The sequence below is a fragment of the Nothoprocta perdicaria genome, unplaced genomic scaffold (assembly GCF_003342845.1).
Source record: "Nothoprocta perdicaria isolate Ctin4 unplaced genomic scaffold, notPer1 scaffold_7, whole genome shotgun sequence".
In the NCBI taxonomy this organism is placed as follows: Eukaryota; Metazoa; Chordata; class Aves; order Tinamiformes; family Tinamidae; genus Nothoprocta; species Nothoprocta perdicaria.
In genome coordinates, this window is record NW_020455976.1 from 1,262,914 (window position 1) to 1,277,711 (window position 14,798).

Below are 14,798 nucleotides of genomic sequence, written 5' to 3' on the forward strand. Positions count from 1 at the left end.
GCGGCGCCGCGGCACGGCCGGGGCCGGGCTGCCCCACATAGCGCGGCGGGCTGGGCGGGGGGCGCGCGCGGCCACACGGGATGGAGCCATGGAGAGGACATCCCTGCACAACGACAGCCTGCTCTATGCCTCCCTCATTGCCATCCTCCTCCTCATCTCCTATTGGTTCACCACCCGCTGCTTCAAAATCATCAGCRGCATCGAAGGTACGGGCTGGGCGACGGGGATGGGGACGGGGAGGACACACAGGGGGACTCCATCCTGCCCTCGGCCCAGCAGGCAGTGAGGCCCCCCGGGACCCTCTCCTGCCTCTCTCTGGAGAGAATTTCCCCCTCCTGAGTTACTTGAGCAGGTTCTCCTGGCCCTGATCCTGCTCCGGCGTGTGCCGGAGTGGCCGGTGGTCAAGTCACGGCGGTGACCAGAGCTGCTCCAGAGGGAGAGGGGCACAGAGGGCCCAGCACTGGGATGGGGATGGAGCTGGACTCCCGCTCTCTCCTGCCTGCTCTGTCCCCGCAGCAAGGTGGGGGTGCCCGGTGCTGATCCGGGGGGTCCCAGCCAGCRTTTCGGTGCCGTTGGTCCCTCTGGGCACAACCTCCATCCTTGCCCCCCAGCCTGTGTGTTGGGGAGCCCCGGGCTGCTGTGGGGTCTCACGCCCCCGCAGTGGGACATGCATCCCAGGCTCCTTGCAGCRTGCAAGGGATGTGCCCAGGAGGAGCGACCACAGGGACATGGGGTACAGACCTGCTGTGTGCTGGGCTGAGGTCTTGTGGAGGAGCTGGCCGAGCCCTCTCTGCTGGGACATGTCCCAGCTCAGGACTGGTGGGCTCCTGGGGGAGCGTTTGGGCTGCTCCTGGTCCAAACTGGGTGGCAGAAATAGTCTCATAGCGCCTGGCCTGGCCATCAGTTTTGGGAGTAATTCGGGACTTGGGGTGGCACTGGCCAGGCTATGTTCATCATGGGACTCGGCAAGGGAAGTGGCTTTAAAAAATGCAGTTTGCTCCCATGGGAAAGGTCCTCAGGGAGCGCGATGTCATGTGGCCTGGKGGCGAAGCCCAGAGCTGGCCTGACCAATGTAGGAAAATCCACCCGCAGCAACCTCAGAGCCTGAAAACTTCCATCTTTCCAAGAAGAGGAAATGTGGGATGCAGCAACTTCCAGCCTGTGGGGTGTTCCTCCAGGCAGGACTTTCATCTCTCTCCCGAAGCCACTTTTGATGTATTATTGTCACCTTCTGCTGGCACCAGGGCCCTCCCCGCTGGCCCTGGGCYGGAGGAGACACGGATCCCCCCAGCACGGAGCCCTGCCCCTGCCATGCCATGCCCCGTGACCAAGCCACCAGCGTGTCCCCTGCCTGCCCTGGGCTGGGGCAGAAACCTGCTCCCTCTGCCAGGGAACGGGGGCCCGGAGGCATCTCCAGCCCTGGCACCGTGCGGATGCTCCGYGTTGCAGCATTCCAGGCTGCAGGAGCGCTGGGTCCTGGGGCGGCCGTGGGGCAGTTCTGGCAACTGGGAGGTCACAAGTGTCTCTGCCATCTCCTTTCCTAGGCAGGTGCTCTTGGGTTGTCCCGGTGTGATATTTTCCCCCTACGGTGAGATGTTTGCCCTTGACATGAAGGCAGCAGGGTGGAAAATGGATCTTTGTCCCCAGTCTGCGTGCAGGGCGCTACGTGGAGCAGGAGGACCCTGCCTAGGCCTAGATGGGGGCTCTGCCCCATAGGCTGGTCATAGCCACCCCATCCTTGCTGGGGGAGCCACAGGACACACGACTGCGGCGCTGGCCCTGGGCAGCCCTGCTCCTTGCCATGCCGGGGCTGGGGCCGGCCTCGCTTTGTCCCCCATGGAGCCACAGCATCCCTGTCCTCTGGGCACTGTGCACCCCAAAGTGGGCTGAGCGCTGGCCATGGGGTGCCCAGGAGGCCTGCATTGGAGCTGCCAGGCTGGGATGCTGTGGAAAGGAAAAAAAAAAGGAAAAAAGCCTCGGAGCTAAATATAGCCCTTCTGGCTGGGTTTGGAGGTGAGCGGGAGGGACTCGGACGCCGGGACTCTCTGTCTGCTTCTGAGGCTGCATGACCTTGGCTCGGTCCTTTGGTTGCTCCAGGCTCCCTGGGCATGGGCCGGGGGCAGCCCCTGCTCTCCGTCCTCTCCTGCCTGTTGTGGTGCTGCCCATGGAGCTGGTTGAGGGACATGGTGCTGCGGGATGATGCCGAAAGCTGTTGGGTCAGGGCACATTGGCCCCCAAGGGCGGTATTGGGGCAGGGGCCCYGTGAGCCAGGGCAGCAGCACAGGTCTGGAGCGTGGATCCTATCCCTATGGGGCAGGAGAGCACGGGGAGCGCACAGGACACATCTGAGTCATCCCCATCTGGGATGTTCAGCCAGTGCCCGGCGTCCTGTTCYCCCCGCCGGGAACCCAGTGCCTTTTAATATCTGTGGCCCGTTCCCTTAGCAACCGCACTAAGCAAATCGATGGAGGTGGTGTCATTGGAATGGGAGGGCATGGGCTCCTTCCCCCCCACCCCGGCCCCGCCGCCCCGTCCGCTCGGCCTCCCTCTGCTCCAGCTCGCACGCAGGTCCCGCTCCGGCCGGGCCGGCGGCGCCACGCGCGACAGCCCCGCGCTGACCCCTCGCTCGCGCGCCCGAGGAACGGGGCGACGGCGGAGCCCCCGCGGGGGACCCCGGCGGGGCTCCCTGGGGATGCGCGCTCCGGCGGCGGCAGCACTGGGGTGACGGGGCGCAGGGGTGGCGGGGGGGGCAGCCGGGCGGATGCGGGGCCATGAGACACCCCCACCATGAACTTGGAAGGCCTGGAAATGATCGCGGTGCTGGTGGTCTTGGTGCTCTTCGTCAAGGTGCTGGAGCAGTTCGGCCTCTTCGAGCCCGTGTCCTTGGAAGGTAACAGGCGCGGGGGGGCCGGCTCCCGCTGGGGGCACYCGTCACGCGGCCTTCGGCCTCATCCCTGTGGTGTTGGCCTCCAGGGTGCTGCATCCCAGCGGGAGCAGGGAGAGTCTGGGGACACGGCCCCGTCTGCAGTGCTGGGGTGGCTGCTGGAGGCTGTCGAGTGTGGGGTGTGTGGTGGGTGTTCGGGTGCTGTGGCCCAGGGTTAACAAGTGTGCATTGGGGTGGGGGACTCAGGTGCTGCACCCCATGGTTTTGTTGTGAACAAGAGCTCTGCACCCCATKCTTTCTCCCAGGGCAGTGCTGCAGCAGGCAGGACGCAGGGGCATGTGTCCCCCATGGGTCCCCAAGGTGCAGAGCCCCATCCCCAGGTGGGCACAGGGACCTTTGCTTCCCCAGGCCTTGCCAACCAGGGGGCACAGGGACAGAAGAGTTTGCCCCCTACCCAGGTGTTCCCACTTCAGCATTCATTGCTCCCATTACCACCCAGGTGCACACAGGAGYAGGAAATGCATTTGAGAGGAGAAGCTGCAGCCAAGGTTGGTGCAAGGTAGGGTTGTGTCCTCAGGTGTTGGGTGCAGYTCTGGGTGTCTTGCTTTTCTGTGCTGTGTGTTGGCCAGGGGACTGGCCCTGTGTTCAAAGGGTGCAGGCTGGTGTGGAAAGGAGACAGGTAGGAGACTTTCCTCTCCTTGGAGCAATGTCTGTGTGGTGTGTGGCCCTGCTGGGGCATGATGGAGTATCTCCCTTCCTTAGGGATGTGGCTGAGCCCTCCTTGGTCCTGCTGGGGAAGGACTGAGTGGCTGCTGTGTCCGCTGTTATTTGCTGGCTGTGTCTGGGCCCTCTGTGGCAATCCAGCACTGCAAAGAGCCTGAAACCCTACACTAATGGCTCGGGTCTGCTAATGGCCTAAGCCGGGCTCTGCCATCTGCTCCGGAGCCATCGATRCCTCCTGCTGTGCTCCCCTTGCCCGGGGGACTGGCCCTGCACAGCACTGTGGGGATGTTGCCCCTTCTGTGGTGGCTGGGGCACGTTGCTGTGCCATGTCCTTCCCTGCTCCGCTCTGCCTCGTGAGCTCCTCTCTGCCCTGTTCCCACCTCCTCTTTCCCCTGCTGCCCGGTCCCAGCTCGGACGCAGCTGACATCTGCTCTGGGTGCTGCAGGGACTTGCAAGGCAGTGGCTTTTGTCACTGCTCTGGCATGGCCCCAGCGGTCCCCCTGCCACCCCCAGGTTTGTCCCACAAGCTGATGGCTTTGGGTGGCTGGGATGGGTTGTGCCTTAGCTCTGCTGCTCTCCTAAGGGGTTCCTGGCCCTGCTGGATGTGCTGGGATGTGTGGTGGGCATTACCCTCAGAGAAAGGCAACAATGTCCTGGTCCCTGTGCAGTCCCCATGGCTCCCCTGTGTGTGGCTGTGTCCCAGCCCAGGCCGATCTTTGTGCTGGGAGGAGCAGAGGCCCTTGCAGTGGAAGGAGCATTCCTGGAGATAGGAGATCTGTAAAATGTACCTGGCCTGGGGGAAAGTCTTGCAAGGGGACCTCCACCTGCCCCCCTCCAGCCTTGGAGTGCTCCAAAACTCAGCTAGGAACAACCTGGCCCCAGTGTGAGCTGGCCTTGCTTTGGGCAAGGGGGTGGGCAGGAGACCCGGCGTGTCTGTACTCCATTTCCAAAGTCCCARCCTCAGCAGCACGTTGGGAGCCTGTCTCCATCTCCCTGGTCCATGGTCCTCCAGGAACCCTGGGAGAGCAACGCCAAGCTGATGTTTGGTTAATGGCTACTGGCTGGTGTCGCTGCCCTGGGACTTCTGCCCTGGGATGCCAGCATTGCCTATGCCTGTCCTAGYGCCAAATCTTCCCTGGCAAAGCTGCCCTTGAGCTGCCAAGGGGCTCATGTGCTGCCTGCTCCCACCCTGAGCTGAGATCCCGCTTGGACCAAGTGTTTAGGAGGGACAGGGGAGGAGGAGGTGAAGAAAAATGCTATTGATTTTGGCTCCTGAAGTGCGGCATCAATAATTCAGCAAGGAGCAATTGGTCCCAGCTGGGAGGAGGGAGGGAAGGGCCGGGGCTGGGAGGAGATGAAAGGCTGGGAGAGCCGCCTGCGCGCCCAGGGCCCGGATGAATATTGGATGAAGCTGCAGATCGTAATCGGTGGGATAATTTGTGCCTGCCCAGGGCTGGCAGGGCTCCTGCTGCCTGGGCCCATCCGTGGTGTGGGGTTTTTAAACAGAACCTCTGGCCTGGGRTGCTCCTGCTTTTCCCAGGTGCTGGGGTTTGGAGGCAGGAGGACAAGGCAGGGAGACTGCCAAGCCCWTCCCAAAGTCTGGCGATGTGTGGTCCCTTTGGGGAGACATGGGAAGCAAGTTCCACCCCAAAGGATGAGCAAGAGGGACATGGAGTGGCTGCTTCCTRGCACAAAGGACAAAGCAGAGGCCCAAGGGTCTGCGAGACCTGGAGCATCCCTGTTGTGCCGGTGAGAGCAGAGCCCCGAGCCAAGCCCTGCTTTCCTCCTGCTTTCCAGGAATGCCTTTGGCAGCAGCACAGTGTCTTGGCTGTGGGAAGGGCCTGCTCTTTGGGGCACGGAGCCAGGGGTCAGGGCATCCATCCTGGCAGACCTGACAGCCCTGAGAGGTCAAGGCAAGCTGGCTGCAGGGAGGGTGCTGGAATGCTGTCCAAGAGAGCCCAGCCAAGATGTGTGTCTAAAACAGATGCGATGAAGCTGGGAGGGAAGGGCTGCCCTGGCTGCTGCTCCCCTGTCCCTTCCCCGCTGTGGGCTGGGGTGGCTGTCCCCAGCACGTGCCCCCGAGGGCTGCACCCGCTGGCTCTGCCGCTGCTCCGTGTCACGTCCCGCTCAGCCCAGCCAGACCTAATTAGCTTGTTGCACCTCTTCTGCCTCCGGCCTTGTGTTAATCACTTTTTATACTGCTCCTCTGCCAATTCCCTCCGGCCTGGCTCTGTGTCTCTGCCACTGGCGTGCCCGGAGCGGAAGCAARGGGACGTGGCTGGAGAAGGAGCTGGTGGCCACGCTCTGCTGCAGCCTGACCTGGAGGTGGCTCCTCCATGAGGAAGWGGGCAAATGGCAGGCTGGAAATGGAGCATCCAATCTCCTGGAGAGTGAAAGAGCCCATGGAACAACTCTCTTTTGCAGTTTGGCCCCGTCCCAGCTGGCTACCGTGGGGCTGCATACAAGGCTTGTTGTCTAGMAAGTCTGGATTGCCACGATGCTCTGGGTCTCTGCGAAGCAAGAATRGCCGGGGAAAAACCTCCAAGTCGGGTTTGAGGGAAGGCTGGTTTGGAAATGAGGGGGGGTTCTCTCAGCTGGGCTCAGCAGCACAGGAAGCTGGAGATGAGGAGRGAGCAGATGAGAGTGGAAAAATATYCAYGGAGTGAACTRGTGGATGAGGCTGAAGAGATGTCCCTTGGCTGCCTTCCTAGTCTGCACCATGAATGGGCTCATCTTAGGTGACGGCTGCTGGCAGACCTTAATCAGCCAGTAACGAGTATGATGCGGAGGGATTTTGAGCCTCCCTCTGCCCCCATCCCCTTGGCCTCTGGGCTGGCATCAGGGATGCTGCAGGATAAAGGAGCTGTAGCTCAAGCAGCCAGATGGATGTGATGGGAGGATGTGCAGAAAACCGTGATCAAAGGAGTGATAAGAAGGGGAGCAGTGAGTCTGCCCAGAAGGTGCTTTGGACTTGCTTGGGCTGGAGGATGTTGCAGACCTGTTTCTTCCTTGCAGGATCTCACACATCATGTGTCCAGAGGAATGACTTTTCTGCAACTGCTCCCTTTGGCTGAGGTGTCTGCAGCCAGTTCTGGCCTGTGCCCTCAAGCCCCTTTCGGGGCCGCCCGGCACCAGGGCTCTGCAGGTGCCGGCCCTGGGTCTCGTGGCTGCTCCCAACTCTGCGTGCCCCAGGCTCAAGCTGTGCCATGGGGGACACAGGCTCTGTCCCCTGCCCTGGCAGATGCCAGCTCTGATTTCATTCCCCTGATGAACAATCGTCTGCTACCTCCTGGCCTCGGCAGCTGCCGCACGTGCTCTGGCCACGGTTACTCRCTGCTCTGACACCGCTGACTGATGAGGGTCATTTGCCAAGCTGCAGCAGGCAGGACCCATCCYGACTCCCCTGAGGAGACTGGGGGACCTCCCTGTTCTCCTCCTCCTGCAGAGAAAACCCCAGAGTGCTGCAGGYCCTGCTGATGCCCATGCAAGCTGGTGCAGGAGGCATCTCAGCGGGTGCCGTGGTGGGGGGCAGAGTTCTGGCACTGCCTGGTGGCTGTGGCAGGCTGGGGATCCCCTGGGGTGCCCCCATGAGATGCTGTGGGTCCCCGTGCCTTGCTGGCCTCTGCAGAGCTGGGTCTGGTGACTGCAGGGACTGGTGTCAGCAGCGTGCAAAGGTGGGGAGGGGAGATCTCGATTTCTTTTGGTGTTGACCGAGGATGGAGGTCTGTCCAGCGCGTGCGTGTGCCTGAAGTCGCTGGGCGGTGGAGTGGTGCATGGGAAGCGACAAGGCACTTAACCCGGCAGACCTCCCCGGCAGATAAAACCCTGTCAGCGCTTTCAGCTCGCCTGCTCTGTGCCGGCAACTTGAACCTCCTGTGGGCGGGAGGGGGCAAAGCGACATTTGGGAAGGGAGCTGTTTCTGCTGGGGGCCGGTAGCGGCAGGACCTGGGGGCTCTTCTCATGCCACAGATGTCCTATGTGCCCCTGTGTCCTATGATGCTCCCTGTGTTCGGGCGGAGTCCTGTTTCCCGGCAAGGTGGTGCCCACCTGGGCCCTGGACACTTGCTCATGCTCTCTGTGCTGGGGACGCAAAGGGGACAGTGTGTCCGCCCCAGGAGATGGGCGCACCAAAGCCAGGACAGCAAAAACCCCAGCCCTGGTCACCCCCTCTCYTGTCGTTAAGCTGCATGTGCTGACCTTGCTCCCTTCCCTGGGTCTCCTGGAGTTGGGCCCCATTTAATTTCCTCCTTAAGAATACACCCACATTCTTTTTTTTTTTTTCTTTTCTTTTTTCCTTCTCTATAACAAACTAAAGTGTAACTTGCACCCGACCTGACCTACTGCACGTGCCTGTACCTGCTGCCCCTGTGAGTCCAACCACAGTTTACTCTGTTGCACCTCTCGCTGTGTGGTTTCCTTCCCACCCTGCTCCCTCCCTTGGCTCATCCCACCCGCGCTGAGTGTCGCTCTGCCTGTCCTGTCTCTTGCTGCTGGGCTAGAGGGCTGCTCCTGCCTCCGAGGTCTGTCCCTGCAGCTCTGCTCTGCTGGGAGGAGACCTGGGCCAGGACCATCCCTGGAAAGCTGAAAGGTGCAATTTCCCTGCAAATTAAAGCCAGAGAAAAGTAGCTGGGATAAAATCTCTTTTTTTTTTTTCCCCCATAACTGAGATGCCCCCTTCTAAAATTTAAATAAATAATCTCCTTTTCCCCCCCCCCATATCTACAAACCCCAGCATGGACAAGGCCATGTCATGTTGTCCTGTGAGCACCAAGATCCTGGTCTCCCACACCCACTGCCTGTGTTGGCCTGCCACAAAGGCCAGGATGTGCATTTGTAAATCCCGAGCACTTGCACATCACTGGCATTTGCATCCCTGCTGTGAATGCCACTATAGAGGGGACAAGTTTTCCTTCTCTGGAGGATTTAGATGATTCTGGGGTGGACCACGAGCTCTTGGAGGGGTTCTCCATCTCCTAAGGCCCACAATGCTGAGAAAAGTGGTGAACAAGTCCCATCTCCTGCTAGCCCCATAAAGAAACAACCCCAAAAATAAGCTCTAAGAGGGGCAGGTGGCCTGGGCAAAGGCTGCTTGCAGATGCCCAGGTCCCTTAGGGCAAACGTGATACCCAAGGGACTTTGCACCTTTCATCCCATGGGTGCCCCAAACAGCCCTCTGCCTCCCTTTGGGGGCTGGAGCCCACAGCCTTCATCCTGTCCTCTTCCTCCTCCTGCYTCTGCCTGTGGTGTTAGTCCTGTGCTGAGGTCTGCTGGCTTGAGGCAGTCTGTGGGGCCCTGCGTGCGGGAGGGAGTGGGTCTGCAGCCATGGGGCAGCACCAGCTGGTGGAGATGGGTCTGGGCAAAGTCAGGACTGGGGACAGAGGGACCACAGAGTGGGCTGGGCAGCAAGGGGACCTGCTGCCCATGCAGGAGCTGCTCAGAAGGGGTGCTCCTGGGGCAGGCTGATGTGGGAGCCCCTCAACCCTGCCCCATAGCTGAAGCCTTGCACCCCATCCCCTCCTGGCTGTCCCAAACCAGGGCCCCGGGCTTGAACCTCCGCGCTGCGCTGGGCCGGGGGTGCATGTCGTGATCCGGGGTGCATCGCTGCGTTGGGCGCATGGGTCGCGTGCAGCCGTTGCGAGCTGGTAGGATCAAACCCGGTGCCAAGCCATAGGGTTCCCCTCCAGTCCCGAGCCAGGGGTCCAGACCCCCAGCTTGGATACAAGCAGTTTCTCACCCACGTTTCATCCCAGACTCCAACGCACCCCAGCCCTGCCTCCCTGTGCGGAGAGGAGGCTCCTTAAGGAGTGGGCATTTGTCCTTGGGACTCGCAAGTAGAGCCCAGTCCTGCCCCTTCCCTGGCCTCTGGGCTGCGGAATGTGCCGGGTTTGTCCTGGGATGAAGCAGAAAGGCCAAGCAGCCCCTGGGCTTTGCCTTCCTGCTCTGCTCCCCGCTGCATGCGCTGTCTCCGGCCCTGCTCGYCCCCGTGCCGGATGCCCCGGGGCCGCTGCTCTTAACTCTTCTTCTGCTTGGTGACTCCTTCTTTCTTCCAGGCAACCCGCCGGTGCAAACTAAAAAAGCGCTGAAGCAGCGATTCCTCAAACTGCTGCCCTGCTGCCGGCCCAAATCCATCCCCTCGCTCAGCGAAAGCAAGTGCTTCTTCTTGCCTCTGTGTGTGTGTGTTCCCGGCGGCGCTGCTGGCTGCTCCCGCCGGGGCCCTGCCTGCAGGAAGGGGACAGCTCTGCCACCCCCTTGCCCCAGAGATGGGGGTGTCAGGGTGCGGAGGCGTCCGATCCGATGGGCTTTGCAGCCACCTCCATCCTTGCTCGCTCCCAGGCTTTTTCCAGCTTGCTGGAGGGGCTCCTTGTGGGATGCGGGGCTGGCTCTGGCTGTGCCACCGGACCCTCCCGGTGCCCGTTTAGGGGCTGGAGCAGAATCTTGGCCTTTGTTTGGAAATGGCCGGGAGGGAAGGGGCTGAGCCGGGGGCGAGGGCAGAGCTGCACAGAGTCCCGGCTGCTCGTGGCCGGCAGCTCTTGGCTCCTCCGTGAGCCTGAGCCCCAGGATGGGCATCGGGCCCTGCCCTCCGAGCTGCTCCCGYGCCGTGGGAAGAGGTGAGTATGGAGGGCTCCAGGTGTGAGCCCCCTGTGCCTGGGGCCCTAGCCAATGTTCAGTGTTATCCATGCTGAGTAGTGGGGCTGGGAGTCCCACAGCCATTCGAGGGGGTGGGATAGGAGCCACTGCTGGTGCCCAAGGTGCCCAACTCCGCTTGGACACCCAAACGCACGTCGCCCTGGGGCAGGGGTAGGGGACYGGGGGTGTCGTGCGAAGGGCCTCTCTGACTCCCAGCACAGCAGGGCTGGCCTCAGCTGCCCTCTCTGCCCCTCATCTCTTGCAGACAGCGTTGAAGATGAGTTTGAGCTCTCCACCGTGTGCCACCGCCCCGAGGGGCTGGAGCAGCTCCAGGAGCAGACCAAGTTCACCCGCAAGGAGCTGCAAGTCCTGTACCGAGGCTTCAAGAACGTGAGTACACCTGGAGTTTGGCTAGTCCCCTGCTTCGGTGCCCTCTGAGGGTGCTCGGCAGCTCCTGATTCCCTGGGGTTGCAAAAGGCTTCAGGACCCTGAGGATGAAAATGTCAGGTCCTAGGAGTGCTAAGCTAGCAGCCACCCTTTGCTGTGCACTGGCTTTTATTTTATTTTATTTTCAGCAAGGGGCAGGGAACTGAACCTCTGAGGGGCTCTATGAGCTTGAGCATCAAATTATCAGATTTGATCACCGTGTAGGTGATCCAGGCTGGAGAGAGCCCAGCTCCAGAGGCACCCGGCGCCTGTGGGAGCTTCTGGCTCTGCGGGAGGTCTCGGGTCTGCACGAGGCTCGTTGCACGAGAAGGGGGCTGGGATGCAAGGAGACCTGCACAGTTTTAGGGGACGGGAGCCCCGGGGGAGCGYGCAGCCCCCCTGCACGGCAGGCCCGTGCGGACGGGGTGACGCTGCTCCTCGCCCCAGCAGGAGTGCCCGAGCGGCATCGTTAACGAGGAGAACTTCAAGCAGATCTACTCGCAGTTCTTCCCGCAGGGAGGTGAGTGCTGCTCCCCGCGCCCATCCCCAGGCGCCCGTGGCGGGGCCTTCGGCACGGCCGCCCCGGCACTGTCCGCCTCTCCGCAGACTCCAGCACGTACGCCACCTTCCTCTTCAACGCCTTCGACACGGACCACGACGGCTCCGTCAGCTTTGAGGTGAGCCGGTGGCGGGGCAGGGACGGGCGGGTGCCACGAGCTGGGTGCCGGTGTCTGAGCTGTCGCTGGCCAGGGCAGATTGCCAGGGAGGCAATTCTTAAACTGCGGGAGGAGTTTCTTAAACCCCAGCTGCCAGGGCCAGGAGGTCCAGGGGATCTCTGCTCCCTGCTACAGTGAAAAACAGACAATAAAAAGTGTTTCTGCTGCTTCTGGTTGGGAGAAAAGAGATGAATAGCCACATGGCATCTGCTCTGGAGATTAATTTGCCCTCTGGAGATGAGTGGGGATGTGCCCTCTCTGGACACAGCCCTCTGTGGCTCTGGCTGCCATCTATGAGCCTTGCCCGTCCTTGCAGGACTTTGTGTCCGGGCTCTCCATCATCCTGCGGGGCACCATCGACGACCGCCTGAACTGGGCCTTCAATTTGTACGACCTGAACAAGGACGGCTGCATCACCAAAGAGGTGGGACCGGGGGGCCGCGCTGCCCCCCCAGGTCAGTGCAGATGTGCGGGGATGAGGGCAGGACCTGGGGGCACTCACTGAGCCCTGGAGGAGGAATCCATATGGATTAGCCCAYGCTTTACAAGCTGGTCCACGTATGGGATCAGCCCTCATCACAAAAGCGCTGCGGGGCAAGGGCACAAGCGTGGGTCGCCGCTGCAGCTCTGCTCCCCTTTTCCTCAGGAAATGCTGGACATCATGAAGTCCATCTACGACATGATGGGCAAATACACCTACCCGGCCATGCGGGAGGAAGCCCCCCGGGAGCACGTGGAGAACTTCTTCCAGGTGAGCTGCCGTGAGCGAGCCCTGGCGGGGAGCAGGGTCCAGCTCGGAGCCAGCGTGTGCCAGGACTTGGCACGGAGCAAAGGGCCGTGCCTGCCATTTCCTCTGTGCCGTGTTCATCCGCAGAAAATGGACCGAAACAAAGACGGGGTGGTGACGATCGAGGAGTTCCTGGAGTCCTGTCAGAAGGTAAAGCCAGCAGCAGCTCTGCTCCGGGGCTGGGGCACCATCCCTGCGAGCACGAGGAGGTCTGTGCATCCTGCYGGGGTTTGAAAGCTGTCTGCACCCCAGGACTCCGGTCCCCTGGGGGGCATCCCAGGCTGTGGGCTGGGGCTGCCAGAGCAGAGCAATGGGGTGCAAGCCAATGTGGGGGAGCACTGAGACAGCAGATCCGTGCCCAGGCCCACCCTCTCCCCGCAGGACGAGAACATCATGCGGTCCATGCAGCTCTTCGACAACGTCATTTAGCTCCCGGACCTGCCTCCAGCYGAGCTCTCCTGCCGCCGGGCCCAGAATCTGCTTCTCTCTCGACTTTTCCTTTGAGCCTCCCCACCGCCGGCTGCACGGGCTCCCCGGAGGGCAGGGGCCTCCGTTCCCGGGATGCGGTCAGTGACGGGATGCTCCCTTCCCCTGGGCCGGCTCCGCTTTCCGCAGGGGATCCCGAGCAGGATCCTGCAGYTCCCGATCTGCAGGAGCAGGCGCTCCCAGACATCGGGGCACGGGCACAACCGGCACAGGGCAAGCGCTGCGCCTGGATGGATCTTCCCMTCGGGAAAGCCTGGGGCTGCGGTAGTGTCCCCTGCATAGCGTCCCRCACAGCTCCCACACCCCGACACCCTCCCCAGCCCAAGCCCTCCGGCGACACCATCTAGGAACGATAGTCTTGCAAGGGGCATCAGCACCTCCGCTCCCGCCTTGCTCCAACCGTGCCCTGTGCCGCGGGGAGCAGCCCTGCTCCCGGGATGAGGGCACCTGCCCTGTCCCAAGGCCACGGCAGGCAAGGCATGGGGACAAGCAGAGGAGGGAGGCGCATGGAGCTGCAGTGGCCTCTGTGCTCCTTGGGCCACACTGCTGGGCGGGCTGCCTCGGGGCTSGTGTCTCCTGCCTCTCTGCAGCCCRTGTCCTGGCCCATCCCTGCCCACGGGGCCAACGCGCAGCCTGTGTCACACAGGCCTGGAGCCCCCGCCAAGCCCCGAGCTCTCCACMGGCAGCAGGGATGCAGCCGGAGCTACCCCTGGCCCCGGCTCCACTGCCCCACAGCAGCCAAGGGGGCTGGCATCGCGCTGCGGTGGCAGGGGACAGCGGCACCGGGGACCAAGGGTCCATGCTGAGCCAGCCCCCAGACCCAGGCTGAGCCCCTGGTGTCAGCACCATTACAATACTCCCCCACAGKGGACCCTGAGCCAAAACTCGGCCCCAGAGCGGGACCCCTCCTGGGCCAGCCCTTGCAGACAGGGYATGGTTTGGGTGGGCTTTTTGTTTTTTTAGGTCCCTTCAATACATTGCCCACTATGGAGTCATGTTCCCAGGTTTGCCGATGGCGGCAGGGTGGGTGTYCCGCTCCTCTCCCAGCCTCCTGCCCGTCCTCGCGGGGGTCCCAGCCTCCCCGCCGCCACGCGGAGCGGACGCCACCGTCTCCCTCACGCTGCAGGTCGCACGGTGTGTGACCCCCCCTTCCCTCCCCACCCCAGGGCATGGTGACCCACAACCCGCTTGGCATCTCCAGTCTGTATATTTTGTATTATAACAGTAATATGGGTTAAAAAAAAAAAAAAGAAAAAAAAAAAAGAGAAACAAAGACAATAAACTCTAACCACGATCGCTATGCACACCGCTGTTGGGTCTTGGCCTCTGTGAGCTGGCGGTTGGCGGAGGGGAAAGAGGCTGGGGGTCTCTGCGAAGGGCTGGGAGCAGGTGCCTGTATTAACCTGGGCAATCCAAGGGGAAGGGGACAGCAGAGTTTTGGCTATCGCCCTGCAGGGGGGGGCCTAGGTGGGAATGGGTGTGTTGGGGTTGTCAACTAACAGGCTGGTACTGATCTTTGGAAAAGTACAGCTAGCTCTCACAACGAGGAAAAAATAAGCAGTCAAGTGAGAAAACAGCTGAACAACGGGACAAAGGAGCTGATGGGGTCTGGGACAGCGGCACCCGGCAGCATTGTGCAGGCTGCAGTCCAGGAAGGGAAAGCCAAGCCTCAAGAGCTGCCCGGAGCTGTGAGCAGCTTACAGAAAGGATGGGATCTGGATGGTGTGGGATGGTCAGCACTGCTCCAGGCCTCTGACTCCCCCAGGAGCCTTTTGGCTGCTGGCCAAGTGCCCAGGCCGGTGCACAGCATTATTGCATGCTCATGTCGGAGCTTCTCTACCCGCTTCCTCTGCTAAAACCCGGTGGGGAACAGTTCTGTGTGGCTGGGTGCTATTTTGGGAAGCACCATCCGCAGGCTCGACGTGCCCTCTTGTGGCATGCGGATGCTATAAGCCACCCATGAGAGTCTCTGTCCCCAGTGCAAAGGGCAGGAGAAGGATGGGGACAACAAGGGCAAGGGGGATGGCTGTAGGGCTCGCTCAACCTCTAAACGCTGCCCTGGCCTTCTCGGACCAAACGGCTCCATGCAGGGACCATTGCCTAGAACTGTGGGGCAGGGGGGCTGCTTAGCTGCCCCTTCACTGCCCTC

The 14,798-nt window shown here is 61.8% G+C and overlaps 1 protein-coding gene across 5 annotated transcripts in view; it reads left to right on the forward strand.

The window, feature by feature from the left end:
- The window catches only part of KCNIP2 (potassium voltage-gated channel interacting protein 2), a 29,873-nt gene extending 16,206 nt beyond the window's left edge, over positions 1 to 13,667 (forward strand). The window contains exons 2-9 of one of the 5 annotated variants that reach the window (XM_026050772.1): positions 9,658 to 9,753; positions 10,500 to 10,624; positions 11,108 to 11,180; positions 11,267 to 11,337; positions 11,693 to 11,800; positions 12,023 to 12,127; positions 12,251 to 12,313; positions 12,545 to 13,667. In XM_026050772.1, coding sequence (XP_025906557.1) covers positions 9,658 to 9,753; positions 10,500 to 10,624; positions 11,108 to 11,180; positions 11,267 to 11,337; positions 11,693 to 11,800; positions 12,023 to 12,127; positions 12,251 to 12,313; positions 12,545 to 12,592 — 689 coding nt within the window. In that variant the 3' untranslated portion in view covers positions 12,593 to 13,667. The remainder of the gene's footprint in view (positions 1 to 9,657; positions 9,754 to 10,499; positions 10,625 to 11,107; positions 11,181 to 11,266; positions 11,338 to 11,692; positions 11,801 to 12,022; positions 12,128 to 12,250; positions 12,314 to 12,544) is intronic. The other 4 variants (XM_026050773.1, XM_026050774.1, XM_026050775.1 and 1 more) reach the window with 4 other exon arrangements.
- Positions 13,668 to 14,798: the final 1,131 nt, after the last annotated feature.